The 21,998-nt window shown below is 38.6% G+C and overlaps 1 protein-coding gene across 2 annotated transcripts in view; it reads right to left on the bottom strand.

Annotated features, from left to right (window-relative positions):
- Window positions 1–381: 381 nt before the first annotated feature.
- The window catches only part of ANO6 (anoctamin 6), a 210,420-nt gene continuing 188,803 nt past the window's right edge, over window positions 382–21,998 (bottom strand). For both annotated transcript variants that reach the window (XM_036865316.1, XM_036865317.1), the window contains 4 exons: window positions 16,599–16,804; window positions 12,422–12,624; window positions 10,839–10,944; window positions 382–1,484 (listed from right to left, as the gene is read on the bottom strand). In XM_036865316.1, the coding sequence (XP_036721211.1) occupies window positions 1,278–1,484; window positions 10,839–10,944; window positions 12,422–12,624; window positions 16,599–16,804 (722 nt within the window). In that variant the 3' untranslated portion in view covers window positions 382–1,277. The remainder of the gene's footprint in view (window positions 1,485–10,838; window positions 10,945–12,421; window positions 12,625–16,598; window positions 16,805–21,998) is intronic.

Here is a 21,998-nt window from a genome sequence, read left to right as displayed (position 1 = left end):
AATAATCTAGGTATTCTCCTGTCTCTCCCTCTCCCTCCCTAAAAAATGCTCCCCAGGTGCAAACAAGTTACTGGGCTGGGAGTAAGAGAAGGGAGGATGCGCTGAGCTGCCTTCTCTGTGGCAGATGCTTTGGTAGGCTGATCACTTGGACGTGCAGAACCCCTCGCAGGAACACGGTTTGGTCACGCTGAGGGCACTTGCTGTTCTCTTGACATGCGCAGCACCGGCCTGTCACAATGGCTGTGAGACAATCACAAGGGTGCTTGTAATACTGTACTTCCGGGGATCTCATGGATAAAGGGCAACTGGTGGGAACCTGATGCGTTCATCTTTTCCAAACCATTATGTTGATAAATATGTAACTTTAATCATTTGACTTCATTTTTTTTCAAGAAATGACATATCTTCAGAAGAGGTAAATTAATTATCCTGATCAATATGAGTCACAATTCTGTTTCAATCTGTAACTTTCCTTGCTTTTGCCATCTTATTCCCTTGAGATTTGCAAAGCAGTCAACATTGATTAGGCACAGAACATTCTAGGAGTGCTCCTGGAAGATGAAAGGTGTCACTGTGAATTAGCACAAATATGCTCAGAACCTTGCTATCTTCATTGCAATCCATTAAGAGTATTTCTCTGAGATGGAAAGATAGGCCAAGATGAAGACTGAAAATTTCCTCCTATTACCTGAGATTTCTTTTTCTGTAGGAATGTGATAATGCACCTAAATATTGTGAAGTCTTGGGTCTATCTGACACTTAAACTGCATTCAAACTGAATTCTGCATTAGATATTTTTAATCACACAACTGCTAGCATGTCTAGTCTTTAATGATGGTATTTGTAAGGGAAAGATAACTCTGGAACAGATCTGGCAAAAAGTGAAGAAATGAGACAGTGCCTAAAAATAAAAAAGATCACGTGCTTGAGAACAGAAGGAATGAAAATAATGAAATGGAGGAAAAAAATCCACTCTGCTTTGGCAGGGGTTGTTTTTAAGCACACAAAGACACCTCTTCTGTGTTACTAAAATTCCAATTTATCAAAAAAAGTAACATTTTTGGTTTTCCTGGTGATTAGTTTTATGCCCTTCTTGATCTCAATTTTACATTTTCCAGTTCCTACATCGCTAGCTGAAACTGAAAAATAATCTGCATGAAAATGGCGATAGTTAAGACTCATATTTGCCAAAGTGATTTAACTTATTCTCATTAGTGATTCATAATATATTTTGATAAAGCTAAATTCTTTAAAGTGCTTCTCAGAACATAAAGCTCTTAATCTGACTTTGGTCGTAAATTGTTATCTACTACTGCTATCATCCTCTCAGCTATGACTCCCATATTTTTGGTCATGTCTTTGAGGTGATTCTCATGAAGAAGCTTCTGGGTTAGGTATTTTTCTCTCCTGATCTTGCTCTTCGTGCTTTTCGATACGTCTGGAATTGTATACGAAATGAAAAATTTCACAGAATAGATGATATGCTAAGGGAGAGAAGAAAAATGTCAATCACAAGAGATGTAGGGGAACACAGAGTTTCTTCCATTTACTTTTGCTAGTCATTATTAGCAGTATATCAGGACAAGGTGGTGGGCATTCATCATGTATACCCAATCTCTCCCACCACAGCATGGCTCTGACAAGGCGCTACATTTTGTTACTTTATAAATTTCAAGAATACTATTTGATATGTAGAACAGAATACATCTCATATCTAGAACACTCACCATGACACTGACGATGCTATGATATTTTTATGTGTGTTCCTTTCCTATCTTGTTCCCAGGCCTCTTCCCCAAAGGTAAACACTAACCTGTCTGTGTGAGTATCTGTATATAATTTTCTTTTATTTTTGAATAGTTTAACAAGGTACATATATATCCCTAAATAGTATCTTGTTTAGTTTTGCTTGCTTTAAGCTTTATAAAAACAGTATGATACTGTCAGTATGGTACAATCTTTTGAAAATTGCTTTTTTTCCATTCAAAATTAGTTTCTAAGATTCATCAATGTTATTGTGCATAACTGTAGTCCACTTTCACTTCTATATAATCCATTGTGCAAACACACTGTAATTTATTCGTTCCCCTATCAAAAGGAATTGGGTTTGTGTCTAGTTTTTGGATTAGAAACAATGATGTTGGGAACGTTCTTGCACTTGGATTCTGGAGAATACCTGTGAGTTTCTCAAAAGCGTGCACCTAGGGATGGAACTGCTGAGACCCTCTGTTACATGAATGTTCAATTTTACAAGATCATACCAACTATACCAGCTGACACTCCCACCAGCAGTGTGTGATGATTTCAGTTGCTCTACATCCTTGTTTGCACTTGTTACCATCACTTTTTTTTTTTTTAAACCAACATGGTGATTATGAAATGGACTTTCACTTTGGTCTTACTTTGCATTTCCCTGATGACTAATAAGCTTGAAAACCTTTTTATTTATTCACTGTTCAAAAATTCCTAACCTAGCAAGAAGATAGAGATAATATAGAATAAACATAATTAAAAACAAATAAATTACACATAGTGTTAAAAAGTGATAAGAGCTATGGGGAAAAAAGTGACATGAGCTAAGTAAAGCAGAGTAACAGTTATCATGAATGTTATGGTGGGAGGTAAAATTTATATAGATTTTATATAGATCAGTCTGGACATGCCTCATTGAGCAAAGATTTTTAAGGAGGTTTAGCCATGCAGACATCAGGAAGAAAGACATTCTAGGCAAAGGGAACAGCCAACACAGTCCATCTGGTAGAAGCCTGAAGGGTGCATTCCAGGAAGGCTGGAGTGAAGTGACATCAGGGAGGCAACAGAGCGTGGCTAGATTGTGTTTGGCCTTGTATGTCATTATAAGGACTTTGGCTTTTACTCGGAGTGAGATGTGAAGACAATAGGGAGTCCAGTTAGGAGACTGTTGCCCTAATTTGGGCAAGAAATGATGGTGGCTCTAACTTGGGTGGCAGCAGCAGAGCTGGTAAGAAGTGGTCAGATTTGTGATATATTTTCAAAGGAAAACTCAACAGGACTGGATGTGGAATAAGTGGGGGAGAGAAAACAAGGGGGACTCCAAGAATTCTGGCCCAAGCAACTGTTGAGATGGAACTGCCATAATTGAGAGGGGGTATAACTGTGGACAGAACAGATTTAGTGCATGGTAGGGAGAAGAACATTGCAAGTGGACTTAAGAAAATATGGGAATTTAGGGCAGTAGATTTGAGGTATCTGTTAGATATCCAAGCAGAAAGGTCAAGTATGCAGTTGGATTGATGGGTTGAGTTCAGAAGAGAGGTTTTTCTGGGGCTATCCATTAGTAAGTCACTGACATATAGATAGCACTTAAAGTCTCCGGACTGCATGAGATCACCAACGCTGTGGGTAGAGAGAAAAGACAACCAAGGAATGAGCCATGGATCATTAAAAAGAGAAGGAAGGGACGGGCAAAGAAGTTAAGACAGGACTGCATAGAGAGGTAGGAAGAAAGGCAAAATATGTGTTTCCCTGGGAGCCAAGTGAGGAAGAGTTTCAAGGAAGAGTGATCAGCTGTGTCAAATGTTTCTTGTAAATCAGGTAGTGTGACAGTGGAGAATATTTTGAGCTGAGAAAGATATTAGTGAGTTCAAGTGATAGAATTACATAGTAAAGAGGCAAAAGTTGATGTAGGAAAGAGGTTTTTTTTTTTTTTTCCATCCATTTCTGAGGTAGGTAATATTTACAGATATGAAGATTTTCTATGTTACATCACCCTTGCATTTCTGGTATAAAGCCAATGTGATATGCTGTCATCTTTTGAAAACAGATTGCTAGATCCAGTCTGCACATCTTAAAAAGATCTTTGCATCTATGCATTGAGTAAGACTGACATACTTTCCCCTTCCCTTTCTATTGTCTGATTTTAGGAACTAAAAGGGGTTGGAGAGTATTTCCTTTTCCTGATCTCTGGAGGAGTGTGTATAATATTGAAATGATCTGTTCTAGAAAGTTTGGTATCACTCTCCTAGAAAGCCATATGGCTTGGTGTTTTCAATGTGGACAGATTTTTCAATTACTCAAAGTATTGCTATAATTTGAGTTTACAGTTACCTTCTTTAGCATTTTAAAGATATTAGACTCTTCTCTTCTGGCTTTCAGATAGATGTTAAAAAGTCTACTCTCAAGACACAGACTGGCTGAACAGATACAAAAACAAGACCCATATATATGCTGTCTACAAGAGACCTGCTTCAGACCTAGGGACACATACAGACTGAAAGTGAGGGGATGGAAAAAGACATTCCATGCAAATGGAAATCAAAAGAAAGCTGGAGTAGCAATACTCATATCAGATAAAACAGACTTTAAATAAAGAATGTTACAAGAGACAAGGAAGGACACTATGTAATGATCAAGGGAGCAATCAAAGACAAAGATATAATGATTATAAATATATATGCACCCAACAGAGGAGCACCTCAATACATAAGGCAAATGCTAACAGCTATAAAAGAGGAAATCAACAGTAAATAATGGTCGGGGACGTTAACACCTTAATTGTACCAATGGACAGATCATCCAGACAGAAAATTAATAAGGAAACACAAGCTTTAAATGACACAATAGACCAGATAGATTTAATTGATATTTATAGGACATTCTATCCGAAAACAGCAGATTACACTTTCTTCTCAAATGCACACGGAACATTCTCCAGGATAGATCACATCTTGGGTCACAAATCAAGCCTCGGTAAATTTTAAAAAATTGAAATCATATCAAGCATTTTTTCTGACCACAATTCTATGAGATTAGATATAAATTACAGGGAAAAAAACGTAAAAAACACAAACACATGGAAGCTAAACAATACACTACTAAATAACCAAAAGAACACTGAAGAAATCAAAGAGGAAATCAAAAAAATACCTAGAGACAAATGACAAGGAAAACACAACAATCCACAACGTATGGGATGCAGCAAAAGCAGTTCTAAGAGGGAAATTTATAGCAATAGAATCCTACCTCAAGAAACAAGAAAAATCTCAAATAAACAAACTAAGCTTACACCTAAAGGAATTAGAGAAAGAAAAACAAAACCTAAAGTTAGTAGAAGGAAAGAAATCATAAAGATCAGAGCAGAAATAAATGAAATAGAAACAAAACAATGGCAAAGATCAATAAAACTAAAAGCTGGTTCTTTGAGAAGATAAACAAAAGTGATAAACCTTTAGCCAGACTCATCAAGAAAAAGAGGGAGAGGACTCAAATCAATAAAATTAGAAATGAAAAAGGAGAAGTTACAATGGACACCGGAGAAATACACAGCATCACAAGAGACTACTACAAGCAACTCTATGCCAATAAAATGGACAACCTGGAAGAAATGGACAAATTCTTAGAAAGGTATAACCTCCCAAGACTGAACCAGGAAGAAACAGAAAATATGAACAGACCAATCACAAGTAATGAAATTGAAACTGTGGTTAAAAATCTTCCAACAAACGAAAGTCCAGGACCAGATGGCTTCACAGGTGAATTCTATCAAACATTTAGAGAAGAGCTAACACCCATCCTTCTCAAACTCTTTCAAAAAATTGCAGAGGAAGGAACACTCCCAAACTCACTCTACGAGGCCACCATCACCCTGATATCAAAACCAGACAGAGGTACTACAAAAAAGAAAATTACAGACCAATATCACTGATGAATATAGATGCAAAAATCCTCAACAAAATACGAGCAAACAGAATCCAACAACACATTAAAAGGATCATACACCACGATCAAGTGGGATTTATCCCAGGGATGCAAGGATTCTTCAATATATGCAAATCAATCAATGTGATACACCATATTAACAAATTGAAGAATAAAAACCATATGATCATCTCAATAGATGCAGAAAAAGCTTTTGACAAAATTCAACACCCATTTATGATAAAAACTCTCCAGAAAGTGGACATAGAGGGAACCTACCTCAACATAATAAAGGCCATATATGACAAACCCACAGCAAACATCATTCTCAATGGTGAAAAACTGAAAGCAATTCCTCTAAGATGCGGAACAAGACAGGGATGTCCACTCTTGCCACTATTGTTCAACACAGTTTTGGAATCCTAGCCATGGTAATCAGAGAAGAAAAATAAAAGGAATACAACTTGGAAAAGAAGAAGTAAAACTGTCACTGTTTGCAGATGACATGATACTATACATAGAAAACCCTAAAGATACCACCAGAAAACTACTAGAACTAATTAATGAATATGGTAAGGTTGCAGGATACAAAATTAATGCACAGAAATCTCTTGCATTCCTATACACTAACAATGAACGATCAGGAAGAGAAATTAAGGAGACAATCCCATTAACCATTGCAACAAGAAGAATAAAATACCTAGGAGTAAACCTACCTAAGGAGGTAAAAGACTTGTACTCAGGAAATTATAAGACCCTGATGAAAGAAATCAAAGATGACACAAACAGACGGAGAGATATACCATGTTCTTGGATTGGAAGAATCAACATTGTGAAAATAACTGTACTACTCAAAGCAATCTACAGATTCAATGTAATCCCTATCAAATTACCAATGGCAATTTTTACAGAACTAGAACAAAAACTCTTAAAATTTGTAGGGAGGCACAAAATACCCCACAGAGCCAAAGCAATCTTGAGAAAAAAAACAGAGCTGGAGGAATCAGGCTCTCTGACTTCAGACTATACTACAAAGCTACAGTAATCAAGACAATATGGTACTGGCACAAAAACAGAAATATAGATCAATGGAACAGGATAGAAAGCCCAGAGATAAACCTACGCACCTATGGTCAACTAATCTATGACAAAGGAGGCAAGGATATACAATGGAGAAAAGGCAGTCTTGGTGCTGGGAAAACTGGACAGCTACATGGAAAAGAATGAAATTAGAACACTCCCTAACACCATACATAAAAATAAACTCAAAATGGATTAAAGACCTAAATTTAAGACCGGATACTATAAAACTCTTAGAGGAAAAGAGAGGAAGAACACTCTTTGACATAAATCACAGCAAGATCTTTTTTGACCCACCTCCTAGAGTAACGGAAATAAAAACAAAAATAAACACATGGGACCTAATGAAACTTAAAAGCTTTTGTACAGCAAAGGAAACTATAAACAAGACGAAAAGACAACCCTCAGAATGGGAGAAAATATTTGCAAACAAATGAATGGACAAAGGGTTAATCTCCAAAATATATAAACAGCACATGCAGCTCAATATCAAAAAAACAAATAACCCAATCAAAAAATGGGCGGAAGACCTAAACAGAAATTTCTCCAAAGAAGACATGCAGATGTCCAAGAGGCACATGAAAAGCTGCTCAACATCACTAATTATTAGAGAAATGCAAATCAAAACTACTGTGAGGTATCACCTCACACTGGTTAGAATGGGCATCATCAGAAAATCTAGAAACAACAAATGCTGGAAAGGGTGTGGAGAAAAGGGAACCATCCTGCACTGTTGGTGGGAATGTTAACTGATACAGCCACTATGGAGAACAGTATGGAGATTCCTTAAAAAACTAAACACAGAACTACCATACGACCCAGCAATTCCACTACTGGGCATATACCCAGAGAAAACCGTAATTCAAAAAGACACATGCACCCCAATATTCATTGCAGCACTATTTACAATAGCCAGGTCATGGAAGCAACCTAAATGTCCACTGACAGATGAATGGATAAAGAAGATGTGGTACATGTATACAATGGAATATTACTCAGCCATAAAAAGGAATGAAATTGGGTCATTTGCAGAGACATGGATGGACCTAGAGACTGTCATAGAGAGTGAAGTAAGTCAGAAAGAGTAAAACAAATATCGTATATTAGCGCATATATGTGGAATCTAGAAAAATGGTACAGATGAACCAGTTTGCAAGGCAGAAATAGAGACACAGATGTAGAGAACAAACATGGACACCAAGGGGGTAAGCGGGGTGGGGGGGGGGTGCGATGAATTGGGAGATTGGGACTGACATATATACAGTAATATGTATAAAATAGGTAACTAATAAGAACCTGCTGTATAGCACAGGGAACTGTACTTCCCTTTGCTGTATAGTAGAAACTTACACAAGATTGTGAAACAACTATACATCAATTAAAAAAAAAGTCTACTCTCATTCTAATCTTAATTTCCTTTGTCAGTCATCTGTCTTTTTTCTCAGGTTACTTTTAAGATCTTACATTCAGTGTGCTGCACTTTCCTTACAGTGCATGTAAATATTGACTTCTTTGTTATCTATTCTGCTTGATATTTGTTTTGCTTTCTTCTTTGTGAACAGATGTCTGTCACTTATGCTGCAAAAATTTTATCCACTGACTCTTCCGATTTGCATCTCCTCAGTTATCCATTTTTTTCTTCTATGATTCTTTGGGAAAGTTAGTCCTTCTCATTCTGTCTTCCATACCTAACCTCTTTTTAAAAAAATTTTTCCATTTTCTTCTCTTTGTGATGTGCTAGTGGTAATTTTTTCAGATTTGTCTCCCAGTTCACTAATTCTCTCTTCAGATTTGCCTAAACTTCTGTTTTATCCATATGTTAATGTCTTCATTTCAACAACTATTTTTATTTCTAAAAGTTCTTTTTAATTATTTTTCAAAATTGCCTTATAATTTTTTTACAGTTTCTTATTGTTTGTTCATTTTTGGCTCTGTCATTTATTTGTTTAAATATTTTCATATATGGTTAATTTATATTCCTTATCTGATAATTCAAACTCTTAAAGTTATTGATGGTCCAAATCAGGTTTTTATTTTTTAATTTTTTTGGCTAAATCTCATTCTTGGTTTTTTGTTCTTTTTTTTTTTTTTTTTAAATTTCCCCTTTGTCATTGTTGATCTTTGATAGTTAGCTCATATTTGCTTATCTCAATCTGGGAAAAAACTGGGGTCTAAATTAAGGATACTTTTATTCAGAGAAGATATGCATTTCCCTCTGCTCTGAGACATATTTAGCCTTTTGTGGGGTCCCTGGCTGAATCCAAGCGTCTCAAGTTCAGCTCTTCTACCACACTTCTGACCCAAGGCTTGGTCTCCTTGAGCTTTTAGGTGGAGACACTAATAACAGCACTTGTTCTCAGAGCACTCCTTAACTTCAGAGGTGCTCACTACTCTATTTCAGGCAATCATGGTTTTTTTTCCTCTTTGTATATTCTCTTTCCTTCTAGTAAGCTCAAAACTGCAAAGGAAATTATGTTTTTAACTGATTCTAAATGTTTTGTAGTGAGATGGCCCCTCACAGCATCTAGTCCACCACGATATCAAAAGTAGACGTCAAAACACTTTGGCAACTACATATTTGAATATAAACTAGTGATTCTTGCCGATACATCAGATACTGTACTTCAGGAATCCACTTACGATGGTGAACTAATGATGAACTATTTTCTTCTGTTAATTTTTGGTAACTACTTAAAAAAATACTAGAAAAATTATCAAAGCCAGGTAGCCTGTCCCACTTTTTTCTTGCTAACAGATTTTGATTTTACTCAGAGCAAACCAAACACTTCCTGTCTCAGCCTACTTAGCTGCTATGAGGAACCATGTGCCGTAGTTCTAGCCAATGAGATGTAGGTGACAGTCTGCTCTGGGGGCTTCTGGCAAAGCATTTTCTTTCCTAACAAATAGGAAAAGATTTGGCTAGCATCACCCTTCTCCTTCCTCCTGCCTAGAACATAAATGTGTTATCTGGAGTTGCAGTAGTCATATTACAACCACAGAGTGACATGCAATGAGAGAAAACCTAGAGAATCAGATACAGTCCTTACATCAGTGAGCTGGTGTTGATTCAGGAGCACCCACCTACTCCTAGTGAAATTTGTTATGTAAGAAAAATCAACTCCTATTTGTTTAAGCCACTATTGATGGGTTTTCAGTTTCTTGCAGCTAAATATAATCCTAACTGACCACACCAATGAAGTAACTTTCAAATCTTTGGAATTAAGTAGTAGTTATTCACTTGGTGTAAGAAGTAAAGTTGGCTAGATCAATTTCAAATTTATAGCTGCCTTAGTCATTTTTCAGAGCTGGTAAATTTCAGGGATGTAAAAAACTATTGTAAGAAGGTACACTGTGAAAATGCAATAAAAATAATACAAATAAAAATATTATAGCAATAAAAGTTTCTCCAGGGAAAATATGATATCTTATTTGTCTTGAATAAGCCCCTTCATAGCCTAATATGGAGCCCAGTGCCCCAAATAAAAAGGCCTTTAATTAATACTGAACTGAAAGGAATTGAATTCCCCTAGTACACAACATGCTTTTAACTTTTAAAGGAGTTAACCAACTTTATTTATTTAAAAAAATTAATTTACTTATTTTTATTTATTTATTTTTGGCTGCGTTGGGCTTTCGTTGCTGTGCGCAAGCTTTCTCTAGTTGTGGCGAGTGGGGGACACTCTTCACTACGGTGCGTGGGCTTCTCATTGCGGTGGCTTCTCCCATTGCAGAGCATGGGCTCTAGACACACGGGCTTCAGTATTTGTGGCTCGCGGGCTCCAGAGCACAGGCTCAGTAGTTGTGGCGCACGGGCTTAGTTGCTCCGCGGCATGTGGGATCTTCCCAAACCAGGGATCAAACCCGTGTCCTCTGCATTGGCAGGTGGATTCTTAACCACTGCACCACCAGGGAAGCCCAACCAACTTCATTTAATTACTGTTCTCAGGTCAAATTTTATTAATAAATGTTATAAAATAATTATTAGCAAGAGATAACATATTGTACATTTTAAGTCAGAAGAGGCAACACAAAGCCTGCAAATACACTGCTTCATAAACTATTTCAGAGTATACTTTTCCTACCTCCATGACAATGATAAATGCCAGCTTGGCTGCGATCACATGCCAATAATAGATGTTGTGTTTATACTCTTGTGGGTGTCCAGGAGGGTACCGGAAATCACGATACCTGGAAATGAGATGGAGACATTTCAGGAGATAATTCTTTTTGATCAAATGCTGTAAACAAGGGCCCATTAAAAAAGGTCATACTTCATGCAACACTCTTTTAAATTGGACATCATATAAATTTTCTCTAAGAGTGTTTGTTTGTTTGTTTTTTGGCCACGCCACATGGCATGGCTTGCGGGATCTCAGTTCCCTGACCAAGGACTGCACCCGGGACCATGGAAGTGAAAGCCTGGAATCCTGACTACTAGGCCAGCAGGGAACTCCCAAGTTTTCTCCAAGAGTTTAATTTGATGGCAAAACCCTGAAATAACTATTCCAGTAATACTTCATTTAACTTACAAGAGGAAGATGATGGTAATGATGGATTCCATCTTTGTAAAAAAGAAAAATATCTTAAATTTTATCCCTGCTTCCTCAAAAGAGTATAACTAAAACAAGTTAGCATATTTTCAGAAACATGCTTATAAATTTATTTATATAATGGTGTCATCAGGGTTCACTCAGCTATGGGGCTATCTCTTTCTACAGAGAATACTAACCTACTTTTTATAATTTTCTTACTTAATTTCCTTGTTGTCAGACATCATATACTACTGCTGTTAGTGTATTTCCCTCAGGTAGCACATCTCTCATTTTCTGCCTGTAACCTATTAGACCTAGTTTAATTCCTCTTTAGAACTATGTAAAGTAAGAGTAACCAGATTCAATGAGGATTCTGAAGAGGTTTTACTATGTGTAACTTGGAAACATTTATCTGGGGCTTATCTCTGGTTTCTTGGTTGTGTTGTTGAGAATGTGAATCAGAGAAGGCTTTGAGGAGTTGAACTAAATGAATTTTAAAGCCTCCTTTAGGTTTAAGACTTTGATTGAAAAACACACACACACACACACACACACACACAACTCTACGACACGCAGTCAACAAACTTTTCAGTTAGTAGCTTAGTTGACAAAACTAAGTGTACACTGTCCACAGTTGATCTTACCAGCCATTAATATTAGTGCAGAGAGCTTTGGAACACTTTTAGAGAACACTGCTAGGCCAGGCTAAGGTATTTACATTTTTGTCTTTGTGTTGCTTTGTTAAGTGATGGTGCATACTAGTTTGTCATCATTCAGTACCCGTCAGGTTGTGCTTGAATAACACATTAGTCATAACAACTGAATTATCTTGCTTTTTGGAACTCTTAGAGTTTCTTCAGTTCTAAGATATAGGACTTTCACCCTGGATCAGTCTTCCTGTAATCATTTGAAACTCTCATTTAAAAATCTTGCCTTATGGTTTGGCTTGAAAGTTCTAACCCTAGTCTGTATTAATTTTTATATCCCATCCTTTTTAAAGTCTGACTGAAAAGAAAGCTCGGAAGAAAACATCTTTAGCAATTTTATTTAAATGATACCAAATAGAATTATATTACAATAAAATTCCTTTAAAAGATGAAGTACATTTTTAAACACTTATAAGCAGAACTTGCCTGCATGTGGTATAGTCACCAAGCTCAGTGTACGGATTTTCCTTGCTTTTGCTTTTAAAATCGGCAACGTTGAAGTAGGAGAGAGTGTTGTTGATGTATCCCTCCATGGTGTAGTGTGGGTGGTCCCCATAGGGTGGGATGGAGAAGGACCAGTAGTACACCAGGCGGGGGATCATGTCTGATGTGAAAGCAATGATCATGGCCTACGTTGGGAAGAAAACAGTAAAGGGAGTATTAATTGAGAGCCTTTATAGCTAAGGTTAACCGACATGCCAGAATTACATTTTCAGCAGCTGATTTTTTTAAAAATTAAAGACACAGAAACCTTAATTCTTTCCTGTCAAATGGATATAGGTAGTGAGTATCCTGAAGTCTTTGAGCGGCTGCTTTAAAGTAAAATAGTTCTTTTGCTTTTGGTCTTTAAGGGAATGTCCAGAAGTCCACCTGCAGTTCAAAAGCAAAGGCCTGATAGTTGCCTATTATGTGTCTTAAGTACAGTAAGAATAATTGTAGACTAGGGTATTGTGGACAACTCAAGAGCTGCTTGCATGTTATTTATAAATTATATTTTAAAAAATTAGAATATAATGAAATTCAATCAACCTTGGAGCACTGTTTGATATAATTTAATCTTTTATGATTTAGAAGGCCCTTTTGTATGCGTCATACTAAGGTCAATATTATGAAAATAGGTTGGCTTTATATGATTCCTTTGTAGATAAATAAATGAGAAAAAGCTACTTTTTTATCACTTACCTCTTAAAAATAGAATACTAACTACATAATATCTATTTTCCTTCAAATTCATACTTTTTCCCTATAGTATCTTGACTTGTTTAGACAAGTCAACCCATAGTCTGATTTAAACTCTCAGTATATACTTACGTCTGTTGCTTTATTAGACAGCAAGAACTCTGTTACTTTAATAAAATGTAGTAAAAAGAAAGTGTATTGGGATCGTTCTATTCATACAGTCAAGCAATGATATCTATTTTGTTAGACCTAGTGTCTAAGCCTCTAAACTTCCAAAAGGTTAAAAAGATAGAGTTAAAAACACTGTAAGTTATCAAATAACATAAAGAGAGTTTAGTGTGTTCCCAGATTAAAGAAATAAATATGGGTCAGTCTTAAACCGGAGTCTACGCCAGGCAGACATTTATTAGGATCTAAAGCTATTATGAATTACATGAATTTTCTCCAAAATTCTTTAATTTGGGCTTTAATCTCTCAATGTGTAAAACCGGTTTGAAGGAAGGAGAAAGTAAAGAATATTCTTCAATCCAAATTCTATGTGAATAAACAAAGCTAAATGTTTCGGTCATTTACTGAAGCAGAAGAAAAGACATGTTTTTTGCACAACACGATTTTAATAGTATTCATCTGAACATATGGTTTAGGCACAGTGAGACCACAGGCCAATAAACAAGGTCTCAGGTAAAGCAAGAAAAACAACTGAGGGGCTTTTCTACTGAAAAATTCCGCCCCCCCCAATAGAACCAGCTTTGTCATTTCCTCTGACGTGGAGTCTCTTTGGGTGCGTGTAGGCTTGCCTGTCGGTGGTGAAGGACAAGAATACTTTACTTTTCCTAGATTTCAATAGATTAAAATTTCCTGTTATCATTTAACTCAACTTTAGCTTTTTATAGAATCACCTGCAGATGTGCTTCAAAAAGCTACAAAAATTCCAACAAGGAAGATAATTCTATTGCCTTCTGACAAGATACTTTTTCCTCCTGAACTGAGCTGCTTTGAGACACACTGCAAGACTACAAATAAATGCAGTGTGCTTCATTTCCCATGCTGTCCCAAACACAATTTTCCATTTATATCAAAATAAATTAAAATAGGTCTTCAATAGCAGATGCTCTGGCATGATACAACAATGTCAATTCAGCTTATTTATTGAACCAGCAGTTTTAGAATGAATGATTTTATACCAGACTCCTGCCTGAGGCCCTTTCATATCCTTGGTGCCTGTTCTCTTCTTCCTGCTTCCTAAAAGTTCTCCTATTATGGGAAGCTAGCTATTGTTGTGCACATGAGATTGGGAAGGTACAAATTAGGTATGTGAGGGGATAATATACATGTTTAACTCTTACAGAATTATACGCAAACATAAAGAGGAGCTGCATCTTGGAAGCTGTCACAAATTTTACTATGGAAAAAAGGATTGTCCATAGTTCAATAGATGATCGAATAAGCAATTTTTCTAAGGCATAATAAAACAATGCCCGAGTTATAAGAAAAAACATCTACTAGATGAGAACCAGTAGCACCAATTAGTGGGCGTGTGTGTGCCTGTGTGTGCACACACACATGCACATAGAGCCGTCTTAGAGACACAGCCAATACTGCATCTGCGCTAATGGCGTGGAGCCATGCTGGGGGGACGAGGAAAAGGTGCCTCATACAATCAGACCAGGACGCTTGAGTAATGGGGAGTAGGAGTCAATTGAATTTTCTGGTTTGCTGAAGGTCAAACAAAAATGCTTTTGGTTTCAAACCTTGTTGCTAAAAATTGCAAGCACACAAGTCCACGTTCCTGCCTGGCTTCGTGTCGTATAGCATATTGAACATGACAGATTCATACTTTTATGACTGTGGAGCTTGAAAGGCCTCGCTGTCATATTTCTGAACGTCAGCCTACGTTTCTCAGTGCAGTGGATGCTGAAGGTGGGGGCTATCTGGGTGTGTGGAAACCGACATAATCTAGTGGTTGTTTTGTGTGTGATTTGCTAACTTTCTCCAAAAAGGAGGGACAGCATGCAAGCCAGATAAATTGAGGGTTCTTGGGGGGGTGACAGCTGGGTTCCAGATAACTTGTCTTATGGTGTAAAACTGTGACCATGGTCCAGACAGTGACGCACTGTAAAATTCTTGTGCCTCTAGTTTTGACACCTGGCAAGGTCTACATTGTCACTGTAAATGATGATGTGTAATCAAGATGATAACAAAGCAGCTGCTAACATTCCGTGAGGACCAGGCTCTGTGCATTCCATGCATTAACTCACTGAACTCCCTAAGCCCCCTTTGTGGTATATAATAGTCTGAAAATACGTGATAGGGAATTACTCGATTTACAAACGATAAAATGAAGCTCTGAAGGGTTAAGGTTTGACCCAAGATCGTGCAGTTGGGAAGCTGCAGTGCTGGGAGCCGCGGCTCAGGCACTGCCCCACTCTGTTCTGTTTCTACAAGTGCTCGTGGGAAAAGGTGGCGGATGCAGGGTAAGTGTGACTTGATTAAGAAGTTGCTAAAACTGGGATATCACTTTGTTGGGGACTGTAATCTGGGAGTGAAATTGGCAGTGAAATAAGGGAGGAAATAGCCCTGGTTGTACAGGCATTTCTAGGGAAGGCAGTTCCCTGATGGGCTGGCATGGGAATTGCTCTGCTTGCCCGCTCCCTGTTGGCCGGTGAGGGCAGGGGTGGGGAAGGAGAGAGACTGTTCAGACTGGTCCATAATCGGTACAGGGTGTAAACAACTGCATTCTATTCCCTCATCACTCAGACACATTCAGGGCGTGAGGATGCTTAGCTAATGACCAACAGTGGGTAGGAAAGACCACGGGTGGTGTGAGGAGAGACGAGACGTGCCCTAAATCTGCCTCCTCAAGGAACCTCTGCCCCTGGGCACGAGGAAGGCAAGGAATGGCTGGGAATGCACAAAGCGTTTATACTTCATCATCAAATAGTTCCTATTTTAAATTCGTCGTCTGGAATATACAGTAAAATGTGGTGGCATGATTGTTCTTATTTTAGGGTCTTCAAACTCTAAATGGACAGATTTCTATCTCCATTATAAAAGCACTGTTGGGTAACTCCTTTTATAGTCATGTGAGGATTAAAAGAGTTAGTACTTACCATTAATACTACTACCATGTTTCTATTGAATAAACACTAGCAAATGAGTGACAGTAGCTTAATGGTCACTATTCTTAGCAACTGCCTCTGTAAGAGGTCTTGTAATTCACCAGTAATAATACGTAATGTACAACAGACAAAATACATTAAAAAATAACAATTACAGTTATAGCAACTATGTTGTTTATATGAATGACAGTATTAGCATCTTCCTCCCACATTATGAAATACCCAACACTGGATTCCTTAGGAAGCAACCCTAATGCATTTTTGGACTTTGCAAGGTCTTCACCCTGTGAAGCCTATTTACTCACATTGGTCACCACAGCCATAATTGCTATTCCTTGCATGATGGGCTGCCATGCTCCGATGTCCTGGGCTTTTTCTGGCACCATGCGTCTATACTGGGTAGTCAGTTTCCACGCGTCCACTCTTATTTCCAATATATTGTTCACCAGAGCCAACAGAGGGGCCAGTGGAAAAGAGGCCACAAATAAGGTGACGAACCCAAACTGAATAACTGTCAATGGAATGGACATACATCATGGAGTGGTGGATGGATGCAAGGACAACACACATTCCTTTACTCTCGTTAAGAAAGAGAAAGGCAAACAGTGAACTAAATCCCAAAGAGAAAAGACATTCGTGGTAATAATAATGTTCAACAGTGAAAGAATCCAAACAAAAGACAAATATAAAACCTCTGGAAAGAAGACGAATTATAGCCTGTTTCTTTCACATATATACACTTAATAGGAATAACATATTTAAAAATCTTTAGTCAACCATAGTTATTTGCTAGTAATACACTTGGGACACTCTAAGCGTATTATTCATTCTCAGTGTAGAAATAATAGAATGTTGGAAGAGGATTTGTGATTTAGAGTTAAAAAAAAAGAAAAGGAATATTGTGGAAATACCTAACAAGCTAAAAAGAAATAAGAAATGTACCAAATGTAAATTTGGGAAGCCTGTGTTTGGAGAATGCTGGAGGAAATACGCTGAAAATAAGCAAATGAACAAGCTCCCCTGAGTCTGTGAATGCAAGTGCAGCACATTCAGAGAATTTGGGATATTATTACAAATCATGGAAATGTATGCAGTAAGTGTCTTAATAAGTCAAAATATAATCCTTTTTCAGGAACTTTTGTTTCGATATTGTTGCAGTCTATATGGTCACACTAAGTCAAAATTGGGGTGGTGGCTTAGAAGTTCTTTCCCTTTGTCTGTAATTTACGTGGCTTCGCTATAGATGGGGCAGCAGAGATCTGGGGGAAGCTGTACCACGGGAAGGTAGGGTTAGCTATGATAAGGCCAGAGATCTAAAAGTTTCACACCCTTCTCTCCTAACTGGCGGACCTTTCAAGTGAACTAGCATAGGGATATAACTAAGACAGTGGATCAGAGGAAAATTTACAGGCCCTTTAGGGCTATTGCTCAGCCAAGGGGCAGGGATCACTCTGGCCAGGAAGGGCAAGACTCTGGAGGCAGTGGCTGGGTAGGAGGAGCTGGCAATTGCTTCTGATATGAGAGGCCAGAAAGTGTCGCAGAAAAGCAGTCAGGGTTGGAAAGATCTGGCCAGTCTACAGGCCAGGCAGGAGCCGCTGTGTTCAGGGAAATCACACAGGCAAGGACCAGAGTTCGTGACGTTATAGAGTCAGCAGCATGTCACCGAGCAGTGATGTCAACATCTGTGTCCATGAGTCACCCAACCCTAAATGAACTCATCCGCCTCCAGGGGCCAGGCAAGCAACAGAAATGTGTGGAATGGGTACAGTAACTGGCGAACTGGCAAGCGGACGTCCTAATGGAAGGGACTGCTCAGAGGCACCGTATTGGAACGAGGGCCCAATGCTACCAGATCTCCTTACTATTCAAGAGAAGCCAGAAATTAGGACTTTATTAGCAGTAAAGCCAGTTAAAAATCCAGAGGAGAAAAGATACCATTCATAATGACAACAAAGGCACAGACTATTTAGAAATAAATTAGTGAGAAATGTTAAGATGGTTATGATAATTGACTTAAAAAAATAAAGAAAAACAAATGAATGATGAATGAATGGATGCACCATACTGTTAATTGGGAAGACTCAAGTCTGGGGACATGTCAGATTTTTTTCTCCAAAATAAAGTTTAGAATTTGAATGCAAATTTAGTTAATAATCCCAAATGGATTTAAGAAAAAAAGCTGAAAGGTGATGCCAAAGTTCTTCAAGAAATATATACAAGTACACAAGTGAAATAATGAGGAGGGATGTTTAAAGTGACAGTGTTAGGGATATTTCTGAAAAAGGATAAAATGGGACCAGCTCTAAGAGATAGTAATGTGTATTATATTGCTATGGTAACAGTTCAGAACTAGTGCATTAATAGAGAGTATGAATTAAATAGATTTCAAGAACAGATGCAGATATTCATGGGATTTTAGTATATTATAAAAATGATGTTTCAAATCAGTGGATTCAAGTATTGGAGTAATTAGCTAAATCATTAGAAGAACTGGTATGGAGACCTCACTTTTGATATCAAAATAAATTCGATGGATTAAACATTTTTAATTAAAAAATAAAGCACCAGAAAAAAAACCAGCATGGTATAATCTGCTCTGATATTCAAGTGAGAAGAACTTTCTAAACAACTTTTGAAACCAAGAACAACAACAAAGGCCTATCAACTCAGCAAGGCAAAAAACATCCATTGTAAAAACAAAAACAACCCTTGCCTGAAACTTTCTCATGACCCTGAATTGCTCTCTGATACTTTCTATGCTTCTTTAAAGTCAAGTTTCTTGAAGAAGTACCTGCGCTGATTATTTCTCCATCACTCAAAGCTCTGCATCCTCTGTGGCCCTCACCACTGCACTGAAACTCGTCTTGCTAACTCTGTTGGTGGCTGCGCGTGCCAAAGCCAGTGTACGTTTTCAGTCCTTGTTTATTTGATTACTGGGCAGCTTTTCCCGCAGTGCCCTCCCCGCCCCCGCCCCGCCCCCTGCCGGCAGCTTTTGATATGGCCAAATATTTTCCTCTCTGTGGAATGTTTTTCCCCCTTGATTTTTGTTTACTTAAATAGTTTTAAAAAGCCATGGTAGAAGTGTGTGTGTACACACACACACACACACACACACACACACACACACACACAGATATAAATTTTTAAAGATATCTAACTATAGTGCTTCTTGTATTTTTTCCCACAGTCCTGGCAATTACGGGGACTTTATTTATTCGCTCTTGCTTTTTTGCCTCCCCCTCCCCCTTTTCATTATGCTCCTTTCAGTCAATATTCAAATCCCTTTCAAGCAAGGTGATAGCCTTCTCTGCTAGTTTTCTCCCAACTGTTCTGCTATTCTTCTTTCTCTTTGCGGATTTTTCTTCTCCCATTTACCCTTTAAACGCCCCTTTTCCCCAGGGCCTCATCATCAATTCTCTGCCTGGCAATGCCCGAATCACCCCCATGGTCTCACCCGCAGCTCCTCTGAGTTCCCGACTGGCAAATCCAATTTAATAACAGACCTCGCCTCTCAGATGTCTCATAGACACCTCACACTCAAAATATCCAACACAGAACCATGTTTTCAAAACCAACCCCTCTCCTTATATTCCACCCTGCATATTCACTCTCCTAGAAGTTATCTTAACAGTTCTATTCCTCACCTGCCATTCTAGTCATCTCTTTAACACCTATCTAATCTGTCTCCTTTTCCTCAGCCCATAGCCCCTATGTAGGTGCTTATCCCTTGTTGTGTGGGTTACCCGGTGTAGCCCCCTGAAATACCCTCTCCCCACCAAATGCAGGCCCCAACCAAAATATTATCTTCATTCTGCTGCCAGAATAATCTGATCTTCTTTGACATAAACACTATGCAATTCTCTTGCTTACAAATATTCCAAGGTACCCCTATTTCTTTAAGGATAAGTTCAAGTCTCCTGGTTAAGCACACAAGACCCATCATGATATACCCCTTGCTTACCTGATATTCCCACCTACGGATCCTTTGTTCTAGCCATACTTTGTTTACTTGCCATTCTCTGAACTGGGCAAGCTGTTTCATGCCCTTGTACTTGAAACTGCACCCATCTCTCTGCGTGAAATGTCCATTACCTCTATCACACTTTAGATAGCTACCTTCCATTCATCCTTCAACATCCAGTTTAAATATCACCTGCTCTAGGAAGTCTGATTTGTGTTCACCTGCTTAGCAATCCACCAAGTACTCACCATCCATTGCTTGGCCCTGGGAGGCCAGATACCAAGTCTTACTTTTCTTGGTATCCCCAGCAATTGATACAGTGTTTGGCAAAGCAGTTGCTCAATCGTTGTTAGATGGATGGATGAATGAATGAGTAAAGAGATGAGAGGCCTACAAATCCTCCCCAGTCACCTAGTTGCCATTTTGGAAAGTTCATCCTGCAAAGGTGAGGAAATGTCAATGCAGGTGGTGGGAAGAAACAGAGCAGAGATGGGGGAGTCGGGGAAGACAGGCCTGGTCCTGGAGAGTGCAGAGGAGGCCTGAGAGGGTGTAGCACTGGAGAGAGAGGGAAGAGAGGGGTAGGTGCAAGGAGATGTTGAAGAACAAGTGGTATTAATTACAGTAAATTAAATGGAGAAAATAATATATTAAGGTAAGATCAAGTGAACATGCAAGGGTGAAAGAGGCAGTACCAGAGACAAGCAGGGCCCACTTCATCACTTTACTGCATTTCATCTGTAGCACCCGCCCACTGGGAAGGCATCATCAAGTTCTCGAGAGACAGCTGTTTGTGCTGTACGGTGCTCTAAGTACAAAACGGTATCCTGTGGCTTTTCAGATTTTAAGACTGACAGACTATTTCTCTTAGGTCCCAAGTCTGAGTTCTCAGAAGTCAGGACCATTCACCTGGGGAGGCAATTTTGGTTAACAACCCAGGCTCACTCTAATAATCTCAAAGGATGGTGGGGAATTCACTAAACAAAATAAAGAAATTTCACTCAAAACACATATGCCTCTACAGAACCTGGCGGGGGCCGCTGGGGCAATGCCACTGTAAACTCAACTAACAGTTGTATTTGGGTGTGTTGGGACTCCAAGCTCAAGTCACTTGAATATTTCTGAGGGTCCAGGCAGTGGTGTCCCAGCTGAGGACTGAAAGATGCAAAGGCCTGAGTGCTAACCTCCAACAGGACCAGTCTAGCCAGGGAGAGAGGCATGCACACAATCACATACCATCAAGACAAGAGTCAAGTGCTATTGATACCTAGAGAAGAGAGCAGAAAGTCTGTGTGAAAAGTTGAGGGTTCCTGCTGAGGCTGGGTAGGAACTCTTCCAGGTAGAAAAGGAGGGAAAGGGTTTTCAGGCAGAGGGGAGTTGGAGTTCCCTCCATGGGGCAGAGGGGACCAGAGCTGGTAGCTGGGCGCAAGGCCTAACTAAGCAAGGGTGGGGGGCTCCAGTGCTGTCTGTCAGAAGATGTTTCCCTTCAGTAGCCAAGATGCATAATTAAAAAGGTAGATGGTGCTGTCATTAATGAATACAGGGAAAACTGGAAGGAGGAAACTGTGGGGATGAGCTCACCCCCAAAGGCACTCTATGTTTACTTTAGAGGAACAAAAATAATTCAAAGGGCATTTGGAAATTCTATCTCCCACAAACCAGAAGAACAAAACATACATTTCACTCTGGTGTTGAATACAGAATAACAGACTGCCTACTCTCAGAAACTGATTAATTTTTCTAATTC

The sequence above is a fragment of the Balaenoptera musculus genome, chromosome 10, assembly GCF_009873245.2.
Source record: "Balaenoptera musculus isolate JJ_BM4_2016_0621 chromosome 10, mBalMus1.pri.v3, whole genome shotgun sequence".
In the NCBI taxonomy this organism is placed as follows: Eukaryota; Metazoa; Chordata; class Mammalia; order Artiodactyla; family Balaenopteridae; genus Balaenoptera; species Balaenoptera musculus.
The sequence above is the reverse complement of the archived record's forward strand: the minus strand, read 5'-3'. Positions and strand labels throughout refer to the sequence as shown.